This window comes from Phaethon aethereus (assembly GCF_964289735.1).
Source record: "Phaethon aethereus genome assembly, chromosome: 21".
Taxonomy (NCBI): Eukaryota; Metazoa; Chordata; class Aves; order Phaethontiformes; family Phaethontidae; genus Phaethon; species Phaethon aethereus.
Window position 1 is genome coordinate 6,812,510 of NC_138597.1, and position 27,606 is coordinate 6,840,115.

Sequence of the window (27,606 nt, forward strand, 5' to 3'; positions counted from 1 at the left end):
AGACTATCCAACATGCTTCGTAGGATAAGGACAAGATTTCCAAAGGAAAGGCACATCTTGCATTGATTGCTGGACTTTCCCTTTTCCTATGACAAATTCAAAGTTGAATAGAATTAATTTGAAGTGAGACAAAACTACAGCAGACAATTACCAATAAGCCTGTTCCTATGGAGAACTAGAGCAAATGGCTACTGTATAGAGCTAAAATCTCTTCCATAGACTCCAGATCATCAGAGGTGCTATGGTTAACTGCTGTTTGTGCATGAAGAGCTTAGGCCAAATAGCTAAGGTGCTGCAATTTACACAAACTTTAAATGTTTCTATTTTCCACCCATTTGGGACTCAAACCTTGTTACCAAAGGGACCAACCTTCTTGGCCTCCTCATTTGCTCTGAAATAGCATGGTCTCGATCTTTACAAAAAGGGAATTGAAATAAATTTTCTACTCCCCATCAGTATCACAGATCTCCTGCTTTAGCATAATTTCTAAAAATCTCTTGTCATTGCTAACACCTCATCTCTACCATGGTGGACCACTAAGCAATTGTCTAGCTATGCAAAGCACTGGCAGTTGATCCAGGTTTTTCCACCCCTGTGCCAAGTAAAACTATCTTGGACTGTGTCAGACAACACAATAGTTGGGGAAAAGCTGCAGCAAGCAGTTCTTTTGCATTGCTCCCTTTCCGATACACAATCAGGCCCGATTCTCAGCTGCAAGTTATATTGTATTCATTTGTGTGGATGAAAGAACTGTTGTACTTTTATGTCCAGAAGCCTCTAAAAAAAGTTCAAGAGTCCATACTGTTGCAATTGAATGCTTCTAAACAAGACTCCTAAAAATGCATTTAAGTCTTACCCTAGTAAGAAACATTGATATCCAGGTCAAGGAGACAAAATCTCAGGTTTGCCAGGAACCATTATTTGCTAGCATTAGAAAGAAATGGTATTTCTGCCACATCTATGTCAGAAGCCCGCTACTAACATGTTGCTGAGTTTTGACCCTTCCGAAAGGGAGGACAACCTCTGAGCTTGCAGTGTGGTGCTTTGGCTACGAGAAACAAAATTCAGAACTTTCACCCCTTCTGAGTCAGCTGACTTCCTATTTTAGAGCAAACTCATTTCAGCACAAACCCGAGTGCTGTGATAAACCTACCAAATTTGATGTTCTGTTCAGCTAACTGAGCTTGCTGTCTGTATTTAAGTGCATGCAATCCAAGAATTAGGGATGTAAACATGAGTGTAATTGGTTTTCTATTCCAATTTTGAGGGACCTCTCCAGACCAATGACTGTCAGGCAGTTTCAAACATAAAATCACCATCCCACTGGATATCTCCAGTCTCTGTAATAAAGAGCATGAGTTCATCCAGCAACGTCCTGCTAACTTTCAACCATTTCCTCTCAGAACAGCAGAATAATGAGATGATGGAAAAATCCTCAAGTCTTAAATATTTTGAGAATTATAGAAGTCAAATCTTTCCTGTTCGCAGGGTGGTTTTTTTTTTGCTACCGCAGCTACATATGCACATACACATATACCTTTACTAAATGTGCAGGTATGTTGGTATGCATGTATTTTGGACATGAACAGCAACTCATAAAGCAGTTTTGTGAATAGCATATTACGTACTTGTGCTCCCCCTACAGAAAAACATGTGCAGCTTTCGTCTACCTGATTCTCTCTGTTTAGTGAGGTGAGAGGAAGAGTTTTAAAATTGCATCATGTGGTCAAGAGAGTTAAAGCAAGTTGATACAACCCTCGTATATATTACCTGATTAGTGCCACATAAGACAGTCTTTGCAGGACCTGCTACTACAAAAATACAAATCCCGAGACATACTTTGAGGTACTGCAGCAAAAAGGAATATAGCATTTATATGACAAAGACTGGCAGTAACTGCCACGGATGGCTTACAGACACTTTTGTAAATTACACAGTAGTTCCAGACTTCTACACATGGTTGTGTAATTATGTCTAATAGATGTAGAAGTAATGACTACTATTGGCAGACTACAATCTGGACTACTACTTAGAGAGCATACCATTTAATAAGCTACTTTACTTCGTGGAGACTTGCAATTCACCACACAAGTACCCTAATGTAACAGGATCATTGACAAAATACAAGAGTTCACTTGCACTGAGCATCACAAGATACTGAATGATTATGCTTTGCAATTCGCACTATTTCAATAATTCTCTTTTCTAATTATTATCCCAATGTAAAAACAAGCTAGAGAGCAAGGCGGTGGTGCTGATCCCGGAAAATGGCAAAGTCCTCTGCCTGCATGATCCCAGCAGACATGAGTATGAAGGACAAGCTTGTGATCTACAGCCCCATCATGATGCTTCCCAAGAAGAGGAGAGCTTTTATGTCAAGCTAGAGAGAGATAAGTTCAACCTAAGCCTTAGTGGATAAAAACAGGTATCATACCCTTGGGTAGTTTGTAGATTTAGAGACTACAACAGAGAACAAAGATGAAAGTTATGGGATTAAAACAAAAAGAAAATCAAGGAAGAATAAACCTCAAAACTGGAATCAGAGGTACAGCACTGATAAATGAGCAAGGCATGCCACTGCTGTCTTTTATAGTCTTTTGTTCCGTGTAATTCCAAAAGCATCTCAAGTCTTCAGCAGCCAGCAATCTCCTGGAAATGTGCAAACCAATTACCGTTTTTCCCCAGACAGAAAAACAGCAAGCTTGGACCAAGAGAAGCTGTAGGACTGACAGAGAACAACAATGCTGGCATAAAGGCTCTTAAAACAAACATGACTGGGGAAAAAAAGACATGGACCTGATTTCACAGGTGCTAATCCTCTGAGGCCCCATCCTTTCATCTATGCGTCTTTCTGCAGGGAATGCATATTGATCTTAGAAATGCCTAGATGCACTCTGCATATTTAACTAACCAGAATCAACACTTGATCTTCTCTTGCTTGGTGAGTTTCTAAGGCTCATGGCTAGACATACTCCTCTTTGTTGAAATCCTGACAAAAGGCTGAAAGAGTCTTACTGGTCTTGGTTAAAAAGCAACTGCTGCCTATTTAAAACACAAAAAGGGTGGAACATTTTTAATTTTTTTGATCAAAGTTGCCTACTTGAAAAAAGAACTTGGAAAAAAGAACTATAAAAATGTGCTAACCACATGTTTCTACAGGACTTCAGTACCGTTCTCAGAATGCCAGCAGTTCTCTAGAAAGATTAATCAACTTTTAAATGTGGGTGTACCCTTTCCTTAAAATACCAAAATAAAGGTCCAGCTAGATTCTACATTAATGGCCAAGGACTTTCAGCGGCTTTGAACTCACTGCCATCTAGCGACAAGAAGAGCCGAGCGCCACACACAGAACCCGGCATGTTCACCGTATGCTTGGAGTCACCCGTCCTTCCTGCAGCGAGATTAAACTGTACCTTGTAGCAATGAGTTCCAAAGATTATTTTTTTCTTCCTTTTCAGTTTAGTCAAGTGTCGTGCTCCTAGCAGATAAAAGGGAATGCATTTTCAGGGTAGCTTCCCTGTATGCTGCAGAATGAAGAGCAGAGGTCAGTCCACCCCATCTATCTGCTGGCATACAGACAGGGAAGAACTAAATCACACAGAACTGAAGTTAACTGCCTCAAACAGAACAATCAAAAGCAGAACCCAAAACAGAACCCAGACATAAAGTCCTCTGTTAGGGCTTAAAATAAACATCCATATTTTTCCACAGTTTTCATGACTCTCTTCAACCATGTAAAACCAGCATATTACAACAGGGTTCTCTTGGCCACAAAACAGTTTTTGTAGTTAATGAATAATTAGCTCTGAACTTTTACCAATACCAATATCTAGATGTTCTGTATGACAGGAGTCAATTGTGGAAAAAAAAAAAACCACCATTTTTTATTAGCACGAAACAGAACAGAAAAATAGACAGGCCTTTTAAGGATGCTCATGCAAGGCCTGTCTAAGGCACATGCACACCAAGGCTTCAGATAAGTGAAAATTAAAGCTTTTACAGATATACTCTATGGAATACTGATCCAATTCCTATTTCACCATAACTCTCAGTAAACACCAACCCTTCTATAGTAAGACTATGAAAGAACATGATTTTTTAAAGAACCTTTCAAAATGTTTGTGTCTTATATAGTTACACTTACAATCAGAAGAATTCTTTCACTTATCCCATCTCCCACAACTGATTGTTCTCATAGTACATCATTCAGTCTCCTCTTAAATAGCAACTTCAGAAATTTGCCTGCAGTCTAAGACACCTTTTCTCAGACATACAGTTGGGGGCAGCAGCACAGGACTGTACACAGCAGTGCCAAGTCACTATACAAGGGCTCACACCATTCTTTTGAGTAGGCAAAGCATACTGCTGTCAAGCTTGCCCTTGGAAAACTGCTCACCAAGATTGAAAGTTTCCTCCTACTAATTTCATCACACTCAGAAAAAAGTTAAAAGTAATCCACGTACTTAAATATTTTTTAATTACAGTTACAGGTTAAAACTCATTACAAGTGTTTTTATTGCTTTGAACTTTTCAGAAATATCTTGGGTGTTTGCCATCCCGCAGGAGGATTTTTCAAACCAGCTCTTTTCCAGATGCGCTCCAAATCTTTCTCAAATTTTATCTAAAACAGAAACAAAGAAGAAGGAATGTTTACATAGCTCAGAAGCAACACCGAAGTATTCAGCCACTGCCCATGTGTCCCAAGGAGAATCTAGATATAATGCACACAAAGGAGACAAATCCTTTTAAGTAGGGAGCTGCTTTTATGTGTCAAACTAGTTAGCCTTACTGCAGAAAATACATTAAAATGCATAAGGATCTTGGTACCATTATTTTAAAAGTCCTGTGCAAGGAAAACTGAGGAGATGGAAAATGAAACTGTAAGGAAATTAAGAGGATTTCCTCATCAAAAAGTGTTCAGCACTGTTTCCCACAAATCTGAAGAAATGAAATAACAATTAATCCAAATTTGCACCTAGACAAGGTTTAAATTACCAGAGAAAGAATTAAATTATATCATAGCAAACCTAACAGACTACTGAAAGGCAGTGTTGAAAGAGAACATCTACAGTTTGAATGAAGGCTCATGCCTTCTCTCACCCCTTCTATTGAGGGAAGTAAAAGGCTTCTATTTAGAAAAAGACAATGGGAAGCACTTCAGGATGTTGGCAAGACAGGAAAAAAATTAAGATTAAACCAGTCTCCCTGATATAACACAGACTCATTAATTAATTTTTCACACAAACACTAAAATTCTTCTCCATTAGCCACATATATTTGTAAGTTACTGTCATGCAAGAAAAAGTACACCCTAGTAACTATCACACCTTTATGTTTAAAACCACAAAAATATTCTAAATTACAACTTCTGAAGATGTACAGGTCAAACACAAAACAGAAAAAAAGCTACTGTACCAGTAAATACTGAATTCATTAAGGCTCTCTGAGCTGTTGCCATTTTTCTCCAAATCAATTCCACCTAATCATCCAATACCTGAACAGAGGCCAGTCTGAGATGTGGGCACATGTATGTCAAGAAGTTGTCTCTACCCTGACCGTACCTGACGTTTCTTCTTGCGACCTTCCTTTATCCTCCTCCGTACAAACTTTCTTCGCTTTAGCAGCTTTTTGAATTTATGCCGATTCATTTTCCTTCTGCGAATCTTCAAAACATTCTTACACTGAAGCTTGTTGCTAATTGTTCCTTCTCCTTCCTCCACATCAGTTCCCTCACCAGCCGGGGGACAGTCATATCGCTGGAGAGGTTCATAGCCCACTTCTTCCTGAGCATTAAGGACTTCTGCTTTAGGAAGGGAGTATTTAACTGTCAGCCAGCTTTCTAAGGGGCTGATGGAAAGTTTTCTGGGGATCAGCATCTCTTCCAGTTCAGGGTCCAGAGCATACCACTGCTGAGGTTGGGCTCCACTTTTGTTAGATGGCTGTGTGCTATAGTGTGCAGATGTAGAATGATAGCAAAGAAAGGAAGACACTGACCTTGGCAAAAGGTGGCCTTTGAGAAGAAAAGAATTTCACTTAAGAGTCAGAATTTTCAAACAGTATCTTAAGAAAAGCTCTGACCAGCTCTCAAACTACCAGACAACTGTAGCCAGAATAATCTTATAAAGGAAGCTGCTTACAAAAATTATATTCCCATCACAAAAGCAAGGAAGAATTATTTAATTTTAACTTAATCATGTTGCCATAATGCCATCAGCTAAAATTACATTATACAGTATTTTACTGTGTAAACTGTAAGTGCAATTTGGAATGGCTAAGAACTGCTTGCTGTATTAAGCCTTTCTGCTGCTAAGGAATCTCCTCCTAAGCTTAAAAGAGGTCAAATCAGAGCTACACAATACTCACAGAATAGATCAGAGAATGTTATTATACATTCCACAACCACTGAATCAACAACAGCCTCACCACTCTCACACTGCTTGCTAGAAAATAAATTTATGGCAGCCTAATTAACCCCTGGAAAAAACCGGAAAACTAGGTCACAGAACATCTGTTTACCTGCAATTCGTGAAGCCTTCAATAACTGCGAAGTCAGCTGTGATATTAACATCTTGTTTCACTTCATTCACTGTCAGAGCCAGTAATGACTGTTAAAATAAGAACATTTATTCAATGAGACAAACACGTTGTTTTTACACATTAAAAAAACTTCTAAATATAACACAAACCCCCCAAAAGATGTCATTGTAAGCACCCTCCCCATTTTACCAATGCACTGCCGGATTTTGCAGTAGAGGCCTGGCCCACAACCACTGGCGTAACTCAGTTACAGAGATGATTAATAATACCTCAGCTGTTCCAGGTTTAAAAATAAGGTAACTTCAGCCCGTGACCCACCGGCACACTTCTGCCCAGCTCAGTGTGAAGGCGTTGCTTCCACAGCAGAAACCGGAGCGCAAAAAAGGCGCCCGCTGCCCTCAGGGACGGCACAGCGAAGGGACGTTACCGACGCAGGCCGGACCGCCCCCGCGCTTGGAAAGCAGCCTCCCTCTCCGAGGCCCGGCCAGCGAGCCCCACCACTGTCCTCACTCCCGAAGCGCGGCCCGCACGAGGCTACTAGGCACCCCGCACCAGCCCTCCCCTCAGGCCCGCGGCCCGCCATCACTCACCCGCCCCGTCCGCCTCCGCCCCGGAACTTCCGGCGGCCGCCGGGCAGCGCGGGCGTAGCAGCGCCCCCCAGCGGCGCCTTCCGGCACTACCGCGCAGGCGCCGCGAAGCGTGGGCGGGATGGGGCATCGGGCGGGCGCGGTCCCGAGCCTGGACGCCGCGAGCCTGGCCTTTTCCCCCGCGCTGCAGTCGGGGACAGGGTCCTGGTTTCTCGCCGCCCCGGAGGAGCGAGGTCGGGGAGAGGGTGCTCGGTGGTTGGGAGAGTTTCCTTCGGCAGCCACTGGGCAGGCTGAAGGCACTCGCAAGCAGCACGGCCCGTCCTCAGCCTGGGCCCGAAGGAGGCTGGGGAAGGTGCTGGGGCGCGGCGGTGCCACAGGCTGGGCCGGGCCTGTCTGGGCTGCCCGCCTCAGCCCGGCAGCACGCAGGGGCTGCATACCCTCAGGGCAGGGTCAGGCAGGAGCAGGGCCCTGCGTTGCCACTGCCTGTTGCCTTGGAGCATCCAGGGGAGGAAGCATTTGCAAGGCTTTTGCAACAGGCCTTCCCCGCAGCCATCTCTCCTGCCCCCACCCATCTGAACCATGGGGCAGGGGTTGTTGCCATTGGCACTGCTCACAGCAGGCTGTAGAAGGCACATAGACTCCTTTTTGCCACCCAGCATCTGACATTAGATTCAAACTAAATAGTTCAACTGGTTCAAACTGAGCTTGCTCCTTACCTATCAGGTTTGCACTGATACTACAGTCACACAAGCAATGGCTTTCAGCTGATAGGAAAGCACTGCATTTTATTCACCTGCTCGGTCACAGCAGCATGTCACTAAAAGTAGGTCCGAGCACAGAAGCATGGCATAACAAGCAGTTATTACAGTGAGACTATATCCCTGTTTCTGTGGGGATCATGGAAGGCAGCTAGATACCTCTTCCTCACACACCCTCCGCTGCCTCTGAGGGCAGATCTCACAGTGGCTGCTGTCCAGGAACAGCCACACCTGTCTCTCCCACTTACCTGGCTGTTGTTTGTCTTTTCTTACTTGGTGCAGGAACCCACCACCTTGGCACAGCATGAAAGTGCCTCATCAGCTGGCATGAGGGAGTGATGTTGAAGCTAATCCCAGACTTCAAAGAACTTCTTGCTTTTATCCCTACCTCAGCCAGAACACAGAGGTATTTTCACCAGCTGCTTTTAGTATTTCAGATGAGAACAAGGGTCTGCCTCAGTTTCAGGTGCCCCCCACCATGTTAAACCCATCTAGCCCAAAGGAGACAGCAATTGTTAAAGTTTCTTTCTGCAAGGTAGAAGTACAGTTCCCTGGTCAGGGAAGAGAAACCTACATATAGAGAAATTAATTGAAGTAGTTTAGTAAACAGACTATTTGTTTGAACAAGACTTTATTGAAGACACTTTAGAAGTTTATGTACAAAACAACATTCCCACCCCCGTATCAGGATGTTAGTCACCCACTGGGAACAAAGCAAGTACCTGGTGTGTGCTGTCAACTTGGGGACAGTCGGAGATCGCTGAGGACTTTACAGAAGTACCAAACTCATGTAGTTTAGAGCTGGGCAATTTCAGCCTTGGCTTAGTTAGGACTGAAGGAAAATAAAGGACCTTTTCCAGAGACATGTCTCCAGTAGACTGAACATACTGGAATCTGACAGCCTACGCTGGCCTTACTCTGAGGTCAGGTCATTTACTTCTGCAGAGAGCGAGAGGCCCACTTTGGTTTTGGAAGTAAAGAGGAACCAGCCCCTGGATTTAACTTGCAGTTTTTAATCCATTTTAGATGGTTCCCGGAGATGCCCATCACTAATAGCACAGTAGTATTTGCAGGAAGCATTAGAACAGAGCAGTAGCGATACCAAGTAAAAGAGTCAGCCACCTCACTTTCCAAATATACCTAGAGAGAGGCTGGATTTCAGACTGGCTATTTCAACTAGCATATAAGAAAACCCTAGAGACACAGACTTTAGTGGCACAAGTTAAATAGTGACTGACATGCTGTTTCTGTAGTACACTGTGCACTTCTACCATGGTAGAGTTTCACCTTGCCAGTCCAGGAAGGAACCATTTTCTTTTTCACCAAGACGGTCCAGAACGGAGAGAATACCTGGGATAGCCTCTTGCACCTGCATGGGAGCCTAGGGAAAAATCAAGCTTAGATTATTACTAGGAATATCCTACAGAAAAGACTCAAATGCATTTAAGGAGTTACTAGAATCAAATGGATGCATTTTCATGTTTCATAGCATGCCTCTGCAGCACGCGGAAATATATACTGTGCAGTGGGTTCTTGCTCAAGGGTTGGGACAACAAGGGATTCATACTTTCACATTTCCAGAATGTCACTTACCATGTTTCCGCCCATGTCTGTCTGAAGCCAGCCTGGATGCAAAGAAATACAGAGAATTCCATCTGATTTCAAGTCTGCAGCAAGACACCTGGTGATCATGTTCAGTGCAGTCTACAAGAGTGGAAACCATCTATTAGTGTTCTAGTTTTACAAACCTTAAGCAAGGCCTTAAGCCAAGCTAACTGGCATCTCCCTTCCACCATGGTGTCTCCTGACAAATGAAGGGGCAGTAACAGTATCGCAGTAACTTATCCAGGTTTAGTAGGGCTTCATTCTCAGAGGTACGATGCTTCTCTTAACAGATGAAAGCTCTATTGCCATAAACTTACTGCCCAAAGATGAAACTAAGTTATAATGAAAGATAAAGTAGTATTTGAAACTCCTAAGGATCTGTGGGGAAAATAATACTGACATAAGGACTCTTTTTCTGCAATAATCACTACACAAGCATTCAGGTTTTTTACTTCTGAACAGGGAAAACAAGCATATTAACAGCTTATGAGTAGGTGGTGTAGGAGAAACTGTATGTCTAATCGTGACTATTCATACAAACTCAGTCTCTGGATGTGACAAAACTAAAAACTCCACCTCTCAATAAGTAGCATGACCACATACAGGTCAGCACACATTTTGTTGAGTTTCATGCCTGCTATCTTGCTTGGATTGGAGAGGAACACAGCTATTAGGACACACATTTGATGGCATCAGTCCTTCCCTGAATGACAAGTCCCCCTGAAATGGATCTATAGCAGAGTAGTGATGGTGCACTTGTGAGCCTGTGCTTAAGAATTTGTCATGCTTGCTCCAGATGTACAGTTTTCACAGGTCCCATTTCCACCCATGTGAAGAAAAATAACAGTTCCTGTAGCAGCCTATCCAAGGAAGTGCTGCACACCTCAGATCATTGTCTTAAGCTCAGAGTGGTCTTTCATTCACAGGCCTTCCCTAACTCACTGAGCACAGCCCAGGGAAGCCTACAAACCTTTGCTATCCTGTAGGGGTAGACCTTGAGGAACATCTCATTTGCCTGGACAAGTTGCATGGAGGCAGCAAGAGAGGACATATTGATAATAGCAGCTCTATGACAGCCCATTCCTGTGCTCAGCTGGGCTGCCTTCTTCAGAAGGGGTAGAAATGCCTGTGAAAACAAGAGTTCATTTTAATTTGGTCAGCTTGCTCTTGGCCCATTCGAGGCAAGCCAGGATCTCACGTTTTGCTCTATGAAGAATTGCAGTACCAGCACAGAATGGTGATGGCTCCCCAGACAAGCTGACCATAGGAAACCTTTCTATAACAGCCAACTTTAAGAAGCAAGGACCTTCAGTCTCTTCTGTCCACCACCTAGCCCAGCCTGTCCACTAAACTGATCTCGTACCAGATGGATTTAAATAAAGGAGAAAGGTCTTTGATGGAAAGGATCTCTTGCTGCTTTCTAGGCATGCCATTTGATATCAGACCTGTATGTGCGGAGTTCCAAGGTGACAAATGCCTGGGTTAGTCTAGCTCACTAGTGGAAATGCCTCTTATAGTACCATAGATTAAGCACATTCCTCTCAATTCTTACCTTGGTGACCATCAGCTGGGCAACTGTATTGGTTTCATAAATGGTGAGCATTGTCTCTGCTGTGACTTCTTCCAAGGAAGCAAGCACATTGATGCCGGCATTGTTAATGAGGCAGTTCAGACCTTTGTCTCCCACAATTTCTTCCACTTCCTTGACTACTTTCTTGATGCTGTTTTCACAGACTACATCTACACAGAGGAGCCAAGAATAGCCACAGTGAAGAGTGAACTGTGTGGTTCAAATGCCACCCGTCACTACACAACACATGCTAAATCAAAGCAAAAACATCAGTCTGAATGGGGGCATCTAGGCAGCACACAGAGATGACAATGCCCAGAAGACTTTACATAGATTATGTTTCTCCAGTGTTATCTTAAGATGAAGGTGATAATGTTTAGCTGCTTGATGTCATGTACAGCTACTGATCACCCAGGAGACCAGTTTCTTAAGATGCACTCACCTGACTTTAGTTGAACATACTTCTGCATAAGCCCTTTACTCACCCAGTTGGAGGAGCTTGATATTGCTATATTGCTTGCTAAGCTCCTGGAGTTCCTAGGAACAAGAAATTATTTGGGTTATCTTTTTGTATGTATTTTTTAGTATATACATATCCATGGCTATTACATGAAACAGTTTGAAATCTGTACCTCCAGAATCGTAACTGCCATTTATTTTCATAATTGGACTGAAGACAGTGGTACTACTTTGTTTTCCAACCTGCTGAGCAGCTTTCCTGAGAGCAAGATCAGCTGCTCCAACCTAGACTCTTCACCTGCTTAGTCAAGATACCAGTACGCTAAATTACAGAGTTAGTTCTCAAGGGCGTGTTTGCAGTGTAACCAAAGGTCTTCGATCAAGCGGCTACCGTTGCCAGTTCCACAGCAGACCTGGTGCTCAAACTGCATTCCAAGCCAGTAATTCCCCACTTCTGTAAGAAAAGCGTAATTCTTCTGAAGCTCAGCTAGTGCTAGACATCAGTTCAGAGCAACAGGAATGCTTAAGAAAAGCCATTTGGAATTACTGTTTGCAGGAAAATTTTCCTAGCAATTTTCCCATGGAAATTCTGTTTCCCAGCACTCTCATTAGCTTAAATTCTTGTAACTGAAGGTAAAGCACATATGAAATCTGTTACCTACACAGCAACTGTCCACGAGAACAATTCTTTTCCTGCTAGATCGCCACAATTCAGTCATCTGTTTACTACCTCTCAGCAGAGGAATGACTAGTGTTCTTGGAGAAAATTGGTACTATACTAATGGTGTTGCTGCTGGACAAAGTGTGTCCAAATCGGATTTATAGGCCCAGCTGGAATACTTAGGTTTCTGTGCCATGTAGCCAAGTGGGAAGCGTGGCCAAACGTAACAGATGGATTACATATTCCCAGTCATGTTTAGGAGACAGAGCAACTGTGGCCAAACATTCCAGCTCAAGCAAATCCATTTCTTTAGGAGCGCTTTGGGAATAGGGGTCAGGAGGGCTGATTTTGAGCGAGTACTTCTTTGCCACTTGGAGACACTTAGGGACTCCATGTCCTCTGTCAAGTTATAATGCATTACATCTTTTATCTCAGTTCATACTCTGCGGGATTCTCTCCAGGCCTCTAGAAAATTCATTCTCCCACTGAGGACAATCTACAACTGCAGTTAAGGCACTAAGGGGAGGGGGAAGGAAGGGGAACAAGTCAGAAGCACAAAACCAAAAGACATTCCTCCACTTGGAGAGGGCTTAATGGGACAGTTTTCAACAGATTAAAGGCCCAGAACACACTATCTTGTTTATTGATAGTCAGACATGAAATAGTTCTGCCATGTCAAGGCCTGCAATAATTATGTGGCTTTGGACTGTCCACTGGACTTTAGTTTGACAGTATCACTTACTTGATAATAAACTCCAGAAGCGCTCTGGCTTCTCGTTTGTTCATTTATTTATACTCTCTGACAGAGACAAGCTACTAACTTTTGCTAAAAGGGCAGAGATGTTTTGTGTAGTGACAGCAACTGAGAGTTTTCTGAAGCAGGTAAGCAATATGTTCAATCAAGAACTCCAGACACTGTAGCATTAAGCATCCTCCAGAACATAAGCACCATGAAATCACAACTGCTGCAGGCAAATCAGGTTTAAAATTCAATGGTTTTTCCATTTAGTTAATTACTTAGTTAAGTGACTCCCACTTCAGTGGTTTAAGTTTTTCAGAAGTAGCTTCCAGGCATAAAGCTAACTTAAGACAGCTTTGGTCTTCAAGAATGTTACTCCTTCTGATATAAACATAAGCTGAAAAACGCAGTTAGGAAACCTAAAAATTGCAGAAAACCCTATTCTTTTCCCCACTGTGACTAGAAGGAACACGCAGAGAGGACTGAGACAAGTTCATGGCAACGAGATTACAGATAGCCATTTCAAGCCACCAGTCACGTATGCTGCTTCTCCTCTTCCCCCACTCCAAGTAGTTTTGATCAAAGAGATCAAAAGCCTCCTGTGTCCGGAGAACTCTGAAAATATTACTGCAATGCATGCATATACTAGTTATTGTCTCCCCACTGGAGGGATAAGCTTTCCTGAAACTCACTGTAGTCATCTGCAAAATGCCTTGTTCTCCCTCCATTAAAAAACAAAACCAAAACCCCAACAAAACAACAAAAAAACCCAAACCCACACCACCAAAGTGAGCACAAGTCTTCTGCAAAAACATCTTGCAGACAACTTTTTTTATGCCAGCATGCCAGTGCAGAGGCACTGCACCCAGGACAGACAGGCTAAATCCCTGTGAAGGCAGGATCTCGGAGCACAGTCTAACAGAGCCGCTGCAGCCCGTAGTGGCAAAGCATACGTAAGGATGAGTGAGCTCGTTGGCACTGCTGTTTGAAATGCAGCTTGTATTTTAATGTCAGTTTATGCTGTTTCATTCAAAAAACTGTAGGTACAGCCAACATATCCCAGGCTCAGGCATTTTTAGTCGGTGTACCGTGAGAGCCAATTTAAAAACAAACAAAAATAACAAAAAACCACAACACAACCGCCTAATACTGTGCTTAGCATAGTAGCTCTCGAAGTACTCTGCACCTGAATAGTTACCCCTGAGAGTCAACTCTTAGGGATTCCAAGAAAAATTGAGACTCCGATTAGCATCTGTTGTTTCCTGCTTGCTGATTTTAATTACGATTAACAAAGAGTCAGCCTACTCCAATTTAAACACGATCCTCTGGCACTCAAGGCTCCAGATACAGATTCATCAGTACACAGGATATTTATCGCTAGATTTCAGCCAGGAATGTTATGTTGTCTTTGTCATTTAGCAAGATTTACTTTGCCTTCTTTATGAAAGCATTATTCACTTCAGTTAAAGCTCTTGGAAAGAACCTGGTCATACTAGGCCAGTTGGAAGCAATCAAGCCACACTAACATAGCTTTTAGGCAGCTTCGTCAGGCAAAGGCTACTTGGATATCCTTTCGTATCATCCCGCTTGTACCCAGGGCAAAGTCAAAGATGTATCACATTTGCTCGTGTCTCTCAGACAGGTTATTCAGTGTCATACTGTAGAGCCAACGTACTGCTTGGTTGTATAATAGCTTACACCAAGCTGCTGCAGACTGCCCCAAATCGAACCGTCCTCTCGGACTCAAGAAGAGCTAGACCTTAATGCTGTAGAAGCGCAAAACGCTTCCAAAAAAAAAACCAAAAAAACCCCACCCACTGCAACAACCCAAAATGAGAAAGAACTGAAGAATGCCCCCTTTGCCTGTTATAACACATCTATCTTGCTAGAGCACTGCTCCAGAGATCGCTCAGCTGCTCTTCCCAACAGCAGACCACATGGCTAAAATATGTGGCCAAGAAAAAACAAAAGCCGACAGAGATAGTGTGCAGAAGCACTTCAGTGAGAGCTCCGCGTCCGGCAAGGGAACAGGCACAGCACTGTTAGTAACACTGTCTCCTACTTCAGAGGAAGGGAATCGGCACATTAAGGCCTGGAAGCTTTCCAGAGCCCAGCAGGGGACTCTGGAGCAGTGAGGAACCGAAGGCTTTCTTGTTCACCTGGGAGCACGCTTGGGCTTGCGGGGAGAGCGGGAGGAACAAGAGATGCTCCCGTCCTGAGGTCCCACGCTCAGCCTAGCAGAGCCAAGCTGGGTGCGGGAAGCACTGGGAACAGGTTCCCACCACGGCCATTTAGATCCCTTCAGCTACCTCGCTTCCCCGGAAAGCCATCTCTTCCTGCCACCCTTCAGCGAGTCAAAAGGGGGACTGTAGGAGACACCACCATGAGTTGTAGCCTTAGCCTTTGGGTCCGCATCTTGTTACCTTTTATGGGGAAGCAGGATGGGAGAAGAAAGAAAACCTTGAGGGACGGGGAATTACAGGTGGGTCCCTGAGCCCATAGAGGCTGCCTAATAATAACTGTACTGTGGTTTTGTCCATCTGGAGCGCAAAGATGGGATGTCAGGATTATTTTGCAAGAGATTTGTAGTTACTTCCACTCTCAGTGCCGGAGCAGCCCGAGTAAAGGCAGATCAGAATCAAAGTGTGGCTGAAGGAGTCTAGTATGGTACTTTTCAAGGAGGGGCAGCGGTTATCTAGATGCGCCTGCAGGCCTGCTGCACGTTATCGTGTGATCTAAAGCCCATTTGTTAGGCAAATGTTCTCTGGAGGCCACCTAGGAGCTATTCAGCACCAGAACTCAAGTTATTACAACTTCTGCCAGCACAGACTCACATGCAAAAGCTTGCAGCTGCTCAGCGTTATCCCAAGGTTAGCAAGTTACAGGAGCTGTGCTGCTTTCTGTAGAAAGCAGAGGAAAGCAAAGTCAGATGCTCCTCCAGCATCTCTTTCTAATTGTGCTTAGAAGCTGTTGTCTGTCCGCTGTCTGGAGGACTCCAAAGTACGCAGTCATCTGTGTGACAGCATACGCTCCGCCGAGGAATTCCCTGGATAACTCTCAGCTACCGGGGAATTGCTGCAGACTATTGTCCCCAAGATGGGCGCTGGATTTGCAGTAGCTAAGCACATTTAATCTCTCTTCCTCTAAAAACTTGAAGATGATTTTTAAAAGGCTTTTCATTTATGCTCTTCCCATCCTTTTTCCCCTCCCTGCCTTCTGCAACAGGAAAATGCTACTAAACCAAACCAGGTGAGAGCAGAATTTAAGAGAACTGTCCGAAGTTGCTGTTCTGCAAGTTCATCCTCCAATCCAGGAGAGGCAGTGGGGGGCAGCGCACCCATATTAAGCAGGATTTTTCATATGGTCACTTACCACAAAGGAAAGTGGGAGGAAACAAAATTAGACAGCTTGAATCACTGTCAAGAGGAAACACAAGCACTGACAGCTCCGGTGTGCAGAGAAAGAACTAGTCACTCAACTCTGCAGCCCAGCCTGCATGGTCAACAAACAGGTCTTAGATGGGCAAAGCCCATTTCATGTGCACTAAGACAAGTCTGCGGTGCCAGCCTCTGGAGCGCAGGAACCTGAATTCTGCGTTTTGAAGATTTGCCTGGAAAGTCAGTGAAGGCAAAGTTTTCTCTCTGGAGAGAAAAAAAAAAAAAAAAGAAAAAAAAAAAGAAAATCACTGAACCTTTGCCTTTCCTTACTGTAACATACTCAAGCAACACTGTCAAATTGCATCCAAGCTTTGAGAGTCAGTTGTATATGATGCTAAGGCTCCCATTGCTAGAGGCTCAAGCACGTCTGTGCTTGCCCTCTGCCAGCTAGAAGGGCTAGTGGCATGGTGGAAACACACCTCAGAAGGTCAGAAAGTTTTGTGCCAATTTTATCCACTGCAGATGGGACAGATAATACTAGTGAGACTACTACGATACCTTTAGTAAAGAATTCCCTTCCTTGTGGAGTTTCCGTTTCTAACCCATCTGTTAGAAATATGCTTTCAGCTGGCTGCAGAGGTTTCTATTGATGTGCTGCCAAAGCACAGCACACGGCCTAGAGGTCCTTACAAAGGACAAAACCCCACCCCGGTCCACCAAGGACAAACCTTGACCCCTCCCCCAAAACAAAACCAAAAACAACCCAAAAAAATTTAGGATGCACCCCGCGTGGCCTGCAGAATCACCACTCGGGGTTACTGGAATGTGGCTCTTGGCCAGCTTCCTGCCTACATGAGACTTGACTGCCGGCAGTCTTTCCAGGCTTCTACTGCTACAAGCAAGGAGTGACCCAGACTCTTCCCAGGTACGCTGCACTATTTGAAGGCTATTTCATCTTCTTGTGCATCTTTACCAGCATTTTTGCTCAAGATTTTTAAGTACTGGCAATGCAAAAAACTTCCCAAGTTGTGTTAAGGTACATCCATATAATGTTTCCCAGGAAGCTCTTCCTATTGAAGGAACAATTTCACTTCGCCATGTAATTAATCCAAGACCATTATAATGAGAAATCACCACTGAACAAAAGGGCCAACTGGTGAAAAAGAGAACCTCCCTCAGCACTGGCTGAAGCAGCTTTCGAACAAACAACTAAGCAGGGAGATTTCTATCTAACAAGTCATAGGTCTCTGCTGTTTTCCTGTACGCTACTGCACCACACTTGTGCAGTCACTGATAGGAAATACATCTGGGACGAAGATCTTGCAAGAAGAGTTAAAAGTGAACAGAATGGTAGCGAATACCTGCTCAGGAGCTCATGTAGTGCAGAAGGGGGGCTGAGGGAGGAAGCTGTAGGAACCAGTGGCTCTGAAAGGCAGTCTGTGCACCAGATTTCAGTCTTGCTGGACTGTTTCTCAGCCATTCGATTCAGAAATATCCTAAATGTGCTTTTGTGCTGGAGAGATTGTTTTGACATCAAGAAACAAAATTAAGACCTTTTCCTTCAGTTTTGTAAGTACCTGTAGAGCAGCACAGTGCTACTGGAGAAGCAAGTGGTCCGGCTGCAGGTTTTATCTGAACAACCCTGTAATGCCACCCTTGAAGGGCAGCCTCAGCACCATCTTTTAAAGTTTTTACGTAGCTAAGCAGTAAACAGAATTGCTACATTTTGTTTGTTGCTCGCGTGGTGTGATCACCATTTGCACTGAAAAGAATAAAATCCACCGTGAGGGAACAGACATGTAAGCTCTGTTTACCTCTGCATATGGCCAGGGAATTTGCCGTTCTCTAAGGCAGCCTTGTTCCATGCTTGAAATAGCGGAGAACCAGAAGCAAGGCTGTTGGTATCAGTTCTCCTACCGAATGCCTGTGGCAATACACAGGGGTTTGAGACAGTCACGGAGTTGAGAGCTCTCATTCTTGCAGCTCCGGAGCACTAGTGTTTTCCTAGGAAAGGAAGAGGGTGATACCTGCGTGGATTGCTGCGCTGCCCTAGCAGCTTCCTACCTACTGACGAGAGTCATGATCAAACTAGAGGTGCAACAGAGGACACTAGTGGCCACAAAGTGAGGAGACTGATAACCCTCATTATCAATCTGTGCCCTCCTAAAAGCTTGAAGAGTGCCTTTACTTTGTCTGACAGTCATTTACAACAGTCTAGGGATGGGGAAGGAGTCCAAACACATTACCGCTATGCTGTAGCAGCAGGAATGGGGGCTGAAAGAGGAATGGGCTGGAAGTGAATCTGCCAGCAACATGTAACAAAAGCTACTGTTTTCAGCAGAAGGCTCTCATCCCTGCCCAGCCACGAAGAGCACTAAGAGGAGTGTTTAATTCATCATTCATTTGGGCCTTCTCACTTGTTGCAAGTGAGAAAGTGAAGACACAGATGGGGCACAGCTCCTTCTGGGGACGCAGACATACCATATAGGCAAGACAAGGAAAGCTGTAATGGGTTTCACTGGGAAGGCTTCTGGGGGATGGACTACCCCTGCAAGGCTCCAGGTCTGTGAAAACTGGAGAAGGCCAGGACATACTTATCTCCAGCTGCAAATCCAGCGAGAAACTCGGCGATTAGAGGAAGCGGCTGGCAGGAGCGCTTGAGATGCTGCAGCTGTCCGGCCCGCCTGCCCCGCTGGGGCCGGGGCTGCAGCGTTTCCAGCTCTCCTCTCCTCTTCTGGGGAACGCACACAAGTACCCGAACAGCAATATCCCGTGCTCATTCCACCTCCAGCCTCGGGGACTTTCACAGCACCGGCTCTAGCCGATCCGGCCACCTACCCCGGGCAGGAGCTCAGCCCCCAGCTCCCATCCCACCCTGGGAACTTGCTACCGGGACACCAGCGCTTGGTCGCAGAGATGCTCGACCTGTTCCGCGCTTCCAGAAGTGCTTCTCCTCCCCCCCCTCCCCTCCCCGCCAGCCCCCCGGGCTAGCGCTGCCTGGAGGCTGCCAGGGCGTGTGCTGCGGGCTACATCTCCAGCCAGGCTCCAGTCCGGAGGCGCCTGCGGCGTGCGCCTGGATAAGCAGAGCTCCGGCAGCCCAGCCTAGCCCGGCCGGCACCGAGGGGCTGGGGGCCCGGCAGGCGCTGAGTGGAGGAGGCGCGGCGCTCCCGCGGGCTGGCAGCATCTCCGCCCGGGAGCCGCGGCGCCCCCGCCCCGATTACCTGCGCCTTCTCGGGGTATCGGCAGGTCGCAAAGACGAAGTCCGGGGAGGGGCTGGCGGCTACGAGTCCGCGCACCAACCCCAGCCCGATGCCCCGGCTGCAGCCGGTGATGAGCACGGAGCGGCAGCGCGGCTGGGCCATGCTGGCACGGCACGGCACGGCACGGCACGGCACGGCACGGCTCGCTCTGCTCCGGCGCGGCCCCACGCGGCTCTTAACCTGCGCGGCGCGGAGCCGGCACCGCCGCCCCGCTCCCGCCCCCGCCGCCCCGCCCGGCCCGGCCGGGCGCCTCCCCCGCCGCCTCTGGCCGCAGACAAAGCGCCTCCCGGCCGCCCACGGCCCCTCGCCTCCCCGGCCGCCGCCGCAGCCCCGGGGCTCGGCTCCCGCCCTCCCGGCGGGCCCCGGTGCGGCGGCGCCGGCTCCTGCGGGGAGGCGCGGGGGGAGCGGCGGCTGCAGCCGGCGAAGGCGGCTGGTCTGGGCTTCGGGTCCGCGCAGCCAGCCCTCAGCAGCGTGGGCTGTTTGCCTGAGTTTTTGTCCGTAGTCCCCCGCCCCGCGGCAGAAAATCAGAAAACGATTGGCTTTCCAACAGAGGAAAATAAATCTGTTCTTCCCTCTCTCACAAAGATCGCGACCTAACTCGCTCCCTGTACAGTTACCTAAATGCCATGTTTCGCAAACTTCTGCAGGGAAAAACCAGAACCCTCTTCGCCATAGCCGCGACTGACTGCCCCGAGCGTGGCTGCTCTCTAAGAAGTAATTCTTATTCATAAGACTGACATAAACGGACAATGGTGAAATCGCTACCCCCGACATCTAGGAGTGGGAAGAAGAACAGAGAAAAGATGTAAGTTCTCTAGCAGGGTGGTGAAGCAGAGGCAGGAACTGAACACACATTTCTGGACTCCCCAGGTTCCTGCCAGAGACACAGATCAAGTTTCCTTTTTTTGGCTGTTACGAGCATTACTTTACTATTCCTTCTGTATTGTGGGTGACTTGTTCCTGGAGATCACTACAGGCTTCCTTGCTGTAGTTAGTCTTCACACATATTACCCGCAGTGCTTGTGTGCGCTTTCCCGGATGAATAGTCTATTACTGATCTGCACACGCTCGTACATGTATATTGGCATAGGTAGGTATAAAGGGTTTAATTACATCTGTTAGTACTATATTGCTCTCTATTTTCTTTAGTAAAAGATCAGTAAGCTTTTAAAACATTAACTTCATCCTGATATATGTCAAGAATAGCCTCTCCCCTTGTACTTGGGAAACTAAAGCACAAAGAGATTTGGTAATTTCTTCAAATTCTGTAAAAAAGCCAAAAATATCTGATGAGCCTGCCCCATTTCCCTTTCGTTGGTTTCTTTATTTCTAAACAACTGCAGGATCTGCATATCTGAAAATGTCTGTTACTGCTGGATAGCTCAAAAGAAGGTTTGGTATTCATGACACACTCTCAAGGTGAGATGAACATGACAAGATACTTGCAGTCATTTCTCATATATCGGAGACACAAAAGTGTGTTGATTGCAAGCAAAGCTGACCGCTGACATGGCTTCTCGATCAGTGTTTTTGTTGTTATCTTTGTGTAGAAAGTCATGACTATGATGCTTATTTCTGATTTACCAAGTCTCTATACACAGAATGGTCCCCAGTTTGCTCTCTTGCTTCAACACGTACAGAGTCCCAGGCTCTCACTGAGACAAATGCTTCAGTAGGTTTTTGTCATTAAGCAGGAAACCGAGTCCAAGGTTTAGCGGATAAAAAGTGTTTGCCCATTGCATAAGTTTTAAGCACAAAGTTTGTTGTGTTTAATTGTGTGCTATATTGCTTTTTTATGGCATCATAAACACACACAGCACTTTGCAAACAAACCAACAGGGCAATATTCACCATAAATTGCCCCTTTCCCTGATAGGTCTGAAAATACGTAACAGAAGTTGCAAGCGTGGCTGGCTCCACTTCACTGCTGGGGAACAGAGGTGAAATGATTTTTCTTGAGGCCACTGAGCCATAGGTCAGGGGACAACACCCAGTTATTGCACTCTACCTCATGCATGACTAACACCAAAAGGGAAACGGCCACCTTGGTTTTCAGATACTTTCTTGTTCATTCGCCGTTATGGACAAGCAGCCAGGCCTTTGTGTGAAAATCATCCCAGCCTCATTCACTCCTGTGCAGGGTTACCCATAAACATCAGTTGGGAACTAGGACCATTGTCTCTATATGGGTTTCAAACCAATTTGCTGCAGCTTTTCAGGTTTGCTGTGTACTACTGGGGCTGTAGTGAGTGCCCGTAAATATATTCTTTTCTTGTGACAAACAGGAGATATAATGGGCTGGTGTGGACATCTCTTGTTTAAGCTGCTGCATTTCATATCATGTCTATAATGAACGAAGAGCACACACAGGGCCAAATACATGGGAACCGGTTGGATTAACATATTCCCTGTGGAAGGACTCAATACTGTGTATATATATGTTGCCCCTTTCCCTACTGTGAACATGAGAAGCTGCATTGTGCAACACCTTCCTCAGGCCACCTGAAAGAAATGGACATTGAAAAGGAGAGGGGGGACATGGGGACGCTGTGCTTCAGGCTCACAAAAGGAAGCCAACAGTCTATTGCCAAGGAGTGCCATTACAGTGATAGGTAAGGCAAGTGATGGAAAGATTTCTTCTACTTTGAATAGCTTTTTATCAGATCTCTGAGGACTGCTAAGGAGACGTTGAAAATGCCATTGTCTTTAATTATACTCTCCCTGACTTACACCCATATAAATATTATTCTCTGTCCTTTGAGGCTGGGTTAGCCACATTGGCTCCTTACCAGCTGTTAGTGCCTGTAGCAGAGGAGGCTGGAGGCACAACTGGATACAAGTGCCACCTCTTGCTCGTGCAGTAGAGTCAGGCCAGTCCGTTTCTCCCTGGGCCCCAGCAAGGTTCAGATGCTCAGCTGGGACCTAGAGAATATAGCTTCCTTTGTAGAAGGATGTAGAGAATACAACAGCTTCCTTTGTCAACTTGGGCAAGCGAGCAAGAGCGTGTTCACGCTGCTTAGGTGTGGCACATTGTTTAGGCAGCTGCTATTCCTGTGTAGTTTCGAGAGAGACAAACTCATCCAGAGCAGGGTTTGGAGAAGTCTAATTGAAATTCAAATACCTGCCTTTACCCATCAGCTATACAGGAAAGGGGGAATTCCCCAGCTTTGGTACCCAGGTTCTCAGGCAATATGAATGTCCCTCAGTGTTTCCATATCGTGTCCTCTGGTGGCTCCATGGCATTGTTTTCATAAGGAAAAGTGCTCTAAAGACCGAAAGGAACTCACATGCCACGAGTGGATCAACTACTCCACAACAGGACTCTTGTGAAGGGCCTCCAACCCCTCCATCCTCTAAAGGTTCAGTGGTTAAGGAAACAGCATTGCCTGGGGGGCTGATTACCTTGACCGGGATGGGTGGTAGTCACTCACTGAAGCTCAGCTCAGCCTTGCAGATAAGAGGCCAGTTTCACGCATGGAGGTTTGGAACAAATACATATTCAGCCATGCATAAGCTGCTAGCGCTCCCATACATACACAGAAATAAAGGGCTAATACCAAGGGGGTCTAGAGGATCAAAACAATCAAGTAAGTGTCTGATTATTGCTCTGCCATATGTGAAAATGAATGTGTGGATCTGTCACCCTTTTTTTAAAGTGGATCCACAGAATTAGACTCCACTGTTCTCTAAAGGTAGTGGGAAAAGCTCATCTTTGTGATCTGATCTGCAAAGATGAGCTGTGACAAGCCAGCAGTCAGGTACCCCTGTACAGCTGTGTTTTTCTCCTTTCTTCCAAACAAAGCTCCATTTCAGAAATCTCTCTCCATCTCACAGGCACTAATACTCTCTTCTTTTCCAAGTGGTTTAATCAATTACCTTCCTTCCCATGTGTACTCTGTTAATTTCAGAACAATTCTCTTTGCGCATTACTAACAGCATTTTGCTGGTTTTGGAGAATTTTCAGAAAATCCCTGTCAGGCATAAGACTGCTTAGTCGACCTCTTTGTGCTCGTAATTTATTCAGCCCTTGCCGTCAGCACATACGAGTGCTAGTGCTGCCAGGCATAGCTGGAATTTTGTGCATGCGAGTTAAGCCCGCAGTGGCAGCGCTCGGATTCTGGGCTGGTGTTGGTGTGTACACAAGCACTGGAAAGCGTGCGGCACCCCTTCCACAGCACGAGAGGGCTATAAGCAGGATTGACACAATCACAGCACAACTTTGCTGACCCAAGACATTGGAGACACCCGTTAGGCACTTTACACCGTGCCTGCAATCAAACATAATTGTTGCTGACTGCAGATTAAATCCACAACTACCACTTTTCAACTCTATTTCACTGTTACTTGCCTTCAACTTCTCAGGCATTCCTTACTGCGCTCCTCCTCTAGTCCGGGTCCTGTCAGGGGATGCACCTCTTTATTGAGCCATTTGGAGTCATCTTCTGCCAGCAGCTTTTGTGCTGGCCAGTAGAACAAAAAGGGGCCAAACCCCGCTGAAGTCAAGGCGAGTCTGGCACTGCCAGAGTGCAGCTAGGACTGCATGCACAGGGTGCTTGTCTCCTGTCTGGAATTCAGAGCAGCTCTCAAAGGGGAAGAAACAGTCTAACTACAGGATGATGTTTTTCTCAGTAAATAAAACATATCCTGAAAATCCCTGCTATTGTCTAGCTGCAGAAGACACAGAATTGACTTGTACAGAATTCTACATAATACTTTTCAAAGCTCCAAGGTTTTCCTAAAAAAAAAAAAAAAGCTCTTATTCTGCTTTTATAGATGGGGAAAGTGGGATGGGGTCCAGTCATATAGCCCAAGGTCACACAGAGAATTGGTGACAGATTCCCCTGGGCAAGCAAGGTCCTGTCCCATTAGCAAGGCATCTTTTTGAGTAATAGAAGGTAGACATCCAAGTTACAAGACACAGCAAGGCACATGAGAGAAACATTGCCCAGAGCTCCAGCTCTCATCATCTCCTTCCCAGCTCTTACTGCTCTATTTGCCACAGCTTTTAACCAAGTTCTGCGTACCAGAAGTTAGTTCCTCCAGGCCTGCTTTTGTCTAACTCTTGAAGTAAAGTCCAGATTTCAGCATACTGTTAATCACAGTCTAGTAAGGCAAATTTTTAATGCTGTTTAGCTCAACCTGAGTTGAGTTAGATACACCAGAGGCAGAATCGCTTTGCTTAGTAATTTCTCACCCACATTTAAGGACAATAAAAACAAGGGTTACCTGTCAGGAAAATGGAGAAAGTACACTTTTTATTTTGCATGAAGGAATACTCTTAAATAATTGCTACTTGCAGTTTCTGTATTTGAGTGAACTCCATTCATTCAGCTCCTCCTTGGCTTAGGTCTGCCTTTGTGCACCTTTGTGCAGGACATGCTGCAAGGCTTTTTTTTTTTTTTTTCAGGGCTCTGGCATTTTTTCCACCCAAGAGCATATCAGAATATTTCTAGTGTTTGTGGAACTATAAATCATTATTAGAGTGACAGTCTGTGGGCAAAACAAGAAAAATTAGGTTTAAAACAGTCACACCCTCTAACTAAATGATTTTTGAATCACCAATCCACAGCTTTCAGGTCACCATAATTCAGTTTGAACAGACTCCACAAGTCAAACATGAAAAGAGCAGCCACCCTTCACAAACAGAGGTGCACAAAAGACTCCGCCATAAGCCAAAGCCATGATCAGTTTCCGTACTTCAGACCTGACCATATTAGATCTTAAGCAGGCTTCAGAGGTGGCAATGGACTCCCAAACTTATGGCCAGACTCCAGGAGCAGACACAGTGAGCTCAGCAATGAAGGTGGACAGATTCTGACAGAAGTTGAACCTCTCTTCCATTTCCCCCCACACTGATTTTCCAGAGGCACAAAGGGCTTAGCACCCAGCTCTGCATGGATGCAATTTCTGCACCGAGTTTATGGTAAATCTCAGTTAAAGCCTCTCTTCCAAATGTCTAACAGGGAATTGAAATCTGCTTTTCTCATCTGATCTTAAAAATTCCAAGCTTTGTTGTTCATTCAATTCTTCTCTGTATCAACTGTTTTTTGATAGGAAGCCACTGGCTTCCTATCTTTGGCTCATCCAGTGTGGGGGATCTTTCTCTCTTGGTCACTGCCTGCCTGGCACACACTGAGCTTGAACAAGTGTCATATTTGAGGAAATAATTCTTTAGGCTGTCACCTGAAAAAGGAAAGCTTTGTTGGTTGACCCTCTGCTGATACAGAGCAAATCCAGATCCGAAGGCGTGACCTTCCACCTGCACATTGGATTTATAGCTGTGGAGTCTGTTGTTGAAGAAACATGAGCCAGGAAGCCTAAAGGATTATTTCCCATGAAGGGAGGATGACTAGGCTGTGTTGCCAGAGGAGGAAGGCGGCTTTATCTGAAGAAAGAACCTGGCCGAGACTCTAGTGCCTCCTAAGTCAGAGGTTTCAGTAAGCACTGTCCCTTTAAAGCTCCCGGCCAGTGAGATAACCTCTCTCTGCAAGCAGAAGGAATTACATGTGAACACCAGATAGATCAGAGGAGTAACCCAAGAGATGTTCTGATGAGTGAGAACCATGTTGCAGTCTTCAGATATCAAGAAAACAGAAGTCATAACTCACCTTAAGAGCTGAGACTTGTATATGCATACATGTACATAAAATGTGGTGGGTTTGTTTTATTTTAGGTAAACCTATGCTTTTTGTTTTCTGTTTGCTCAGCCTAATACATGCAGACTTCGGTGTTTTGTAATCTTTGTAGCCACAAGAACTAGATTTTTTTTCTCTTATGTTAAAAGGAAAACTTAAATTCTGTCACAATTGCTTATGCAGTAGGACTACAAGTTGCAAACAAGTTCCAAATATTGTATGATTTGTGATACAGTCACAAGCACTGGTGGCTGGAGGGAGCCACAGAAAAAAAGATTGGTCTCAGTACTATGAATATAGTGAAACTACTATATACAGGTTTCAGCTGGAGGAACTAGTCAGGTCAGAGGTTATCATCAGTGACAGGCATATTGCAGGCCTGCGCCACTTCTCCAGCACTAGATCAAACACAACTAGTATCTAGAGAACAACAGCTGATCCTTCAGTAAATAGTGAAGCAATATCTGAGCAGGATTACACATCGCTTATTGTATATTCAGCTCCACTTACTAGGAAAACGAGTAGAAATTGAAGAACAGGCTCAGAAAGCAAGCTCTTTGCCCAAGAATTGCAAAGCTCCCCAAGATATCACATGCAGGACTGACTGCCTGGCTGACAGAAGGGTGGTTTCCTACGTTGTGGTTAGGGCACAGACTGTCTTCTCGTATCGTTTCACAAGAACCACCACAGTTCCGAAGATACCAGTGGTTCCTGATTACTACCCCATCAAATGACCCCAAGGTGAAGGATGTTTTTCTAAGACAAAAAGCCATCCTCTTCCCTTCAGCTCTGTAGGAAACAGTGGGCAAAAGCAACTGACAATCAGATGTAGAGAGACAAGAAGTAGGGTTGTAAGAGGGTGCTAAGCATAAATGAGGAACAAAAATATGACAACGCAGTATTTCTTAGCATTTTCTCCAAAGACTGAGCTGATGTCTTTTTTCCAGGCTCTTTTACAGTATTGTGCCCAATCACATCCACTTGACTCCTACCATAAGAACTGTGCTTACGAAAGATTAAGTGAACAAATGCAAACCAGTGCCAAGAGAAGAGGAGAAAATAATGTCAGCTCCATTAACCGGACTTCTGGCTTACTTGTTGTCAGCAGCACGCACTTCCTCACGTTGTCCCAACAGTTCCCTGTGGCTGGCTCACATCAAAACCATCACAGATGTTCATCCACTTTGAAACATTTGCATACCCCAAGAACTGGCACTTTGCCCATTTCTCTGTTCCATGTTCAAGGGGCAAGATTCTCATGAACCACAGGTCTAATCTCCCAGAGATCAACTATAGCTGTTACCCATATAGTTTGTTCATTATTGCACAGGTGAAGAGGACCAGAGTCATCACTGTTCATGAAATTCAGCTGGTATCTGCCAGCTACATTTTAAGTTAGAGAAATGCATGTTCCATCC

General features: G+C 45.2%; 2 protein-coding genes across 2 annotated transcripts; both read right to left on the reverse strand.

Annotated features, from left to right (window-relative positions):
* Nucleotides 1-4,513: 4,513 nt before the first annotated feature.
* On the reverse strand, nucleotides 4,514-6,568 carry AURKAIP1 (aurora kinase A interacting protein 1; the record flags this gene model as incomplete). Its single annotated transcript, XM_082009241.1, has 3 exons — nucleotides 4,514-4,621; nucleotides 5,562-6,010; nucleotides 6,517-6,568. 3 exons carry the CDS (start codon nucleotides 6,566-6,568, stop codon nucleotides 4,514-4,516), a joined length of 609 nt encoding a protein of 202 aa, XP_081865367.1.
* A 2,581-nt stretch (nucleotides 6,569-9,149) lies between these two features.
* Nucleotides 9,150-19,655, reverse strand: LOC309412519 (C-signal-like; the record flags this gene model as incomplete). The annotated part of the gene is made up of 6 exons (XM_082009437.1): nucleotides 9,150-9,263; nucleotides 9,476-9,586; nucleotides 10,458-10,613; nucleotides 11,040-11,227; nucleotides 11,543-11,594; nucleotides 19,515-19,655. The coding sequence occupies 6 exons, from the start codon at nucleotides 19,653-19,655 to the stop codon at nucleotides 9,150-9,152; spliced, it is 762 nt and encodes a 253-aa protein (XP_081865563.1).
* Nucleotides 19,656-27,606: the final 7,951 nt, after the last annotated feature.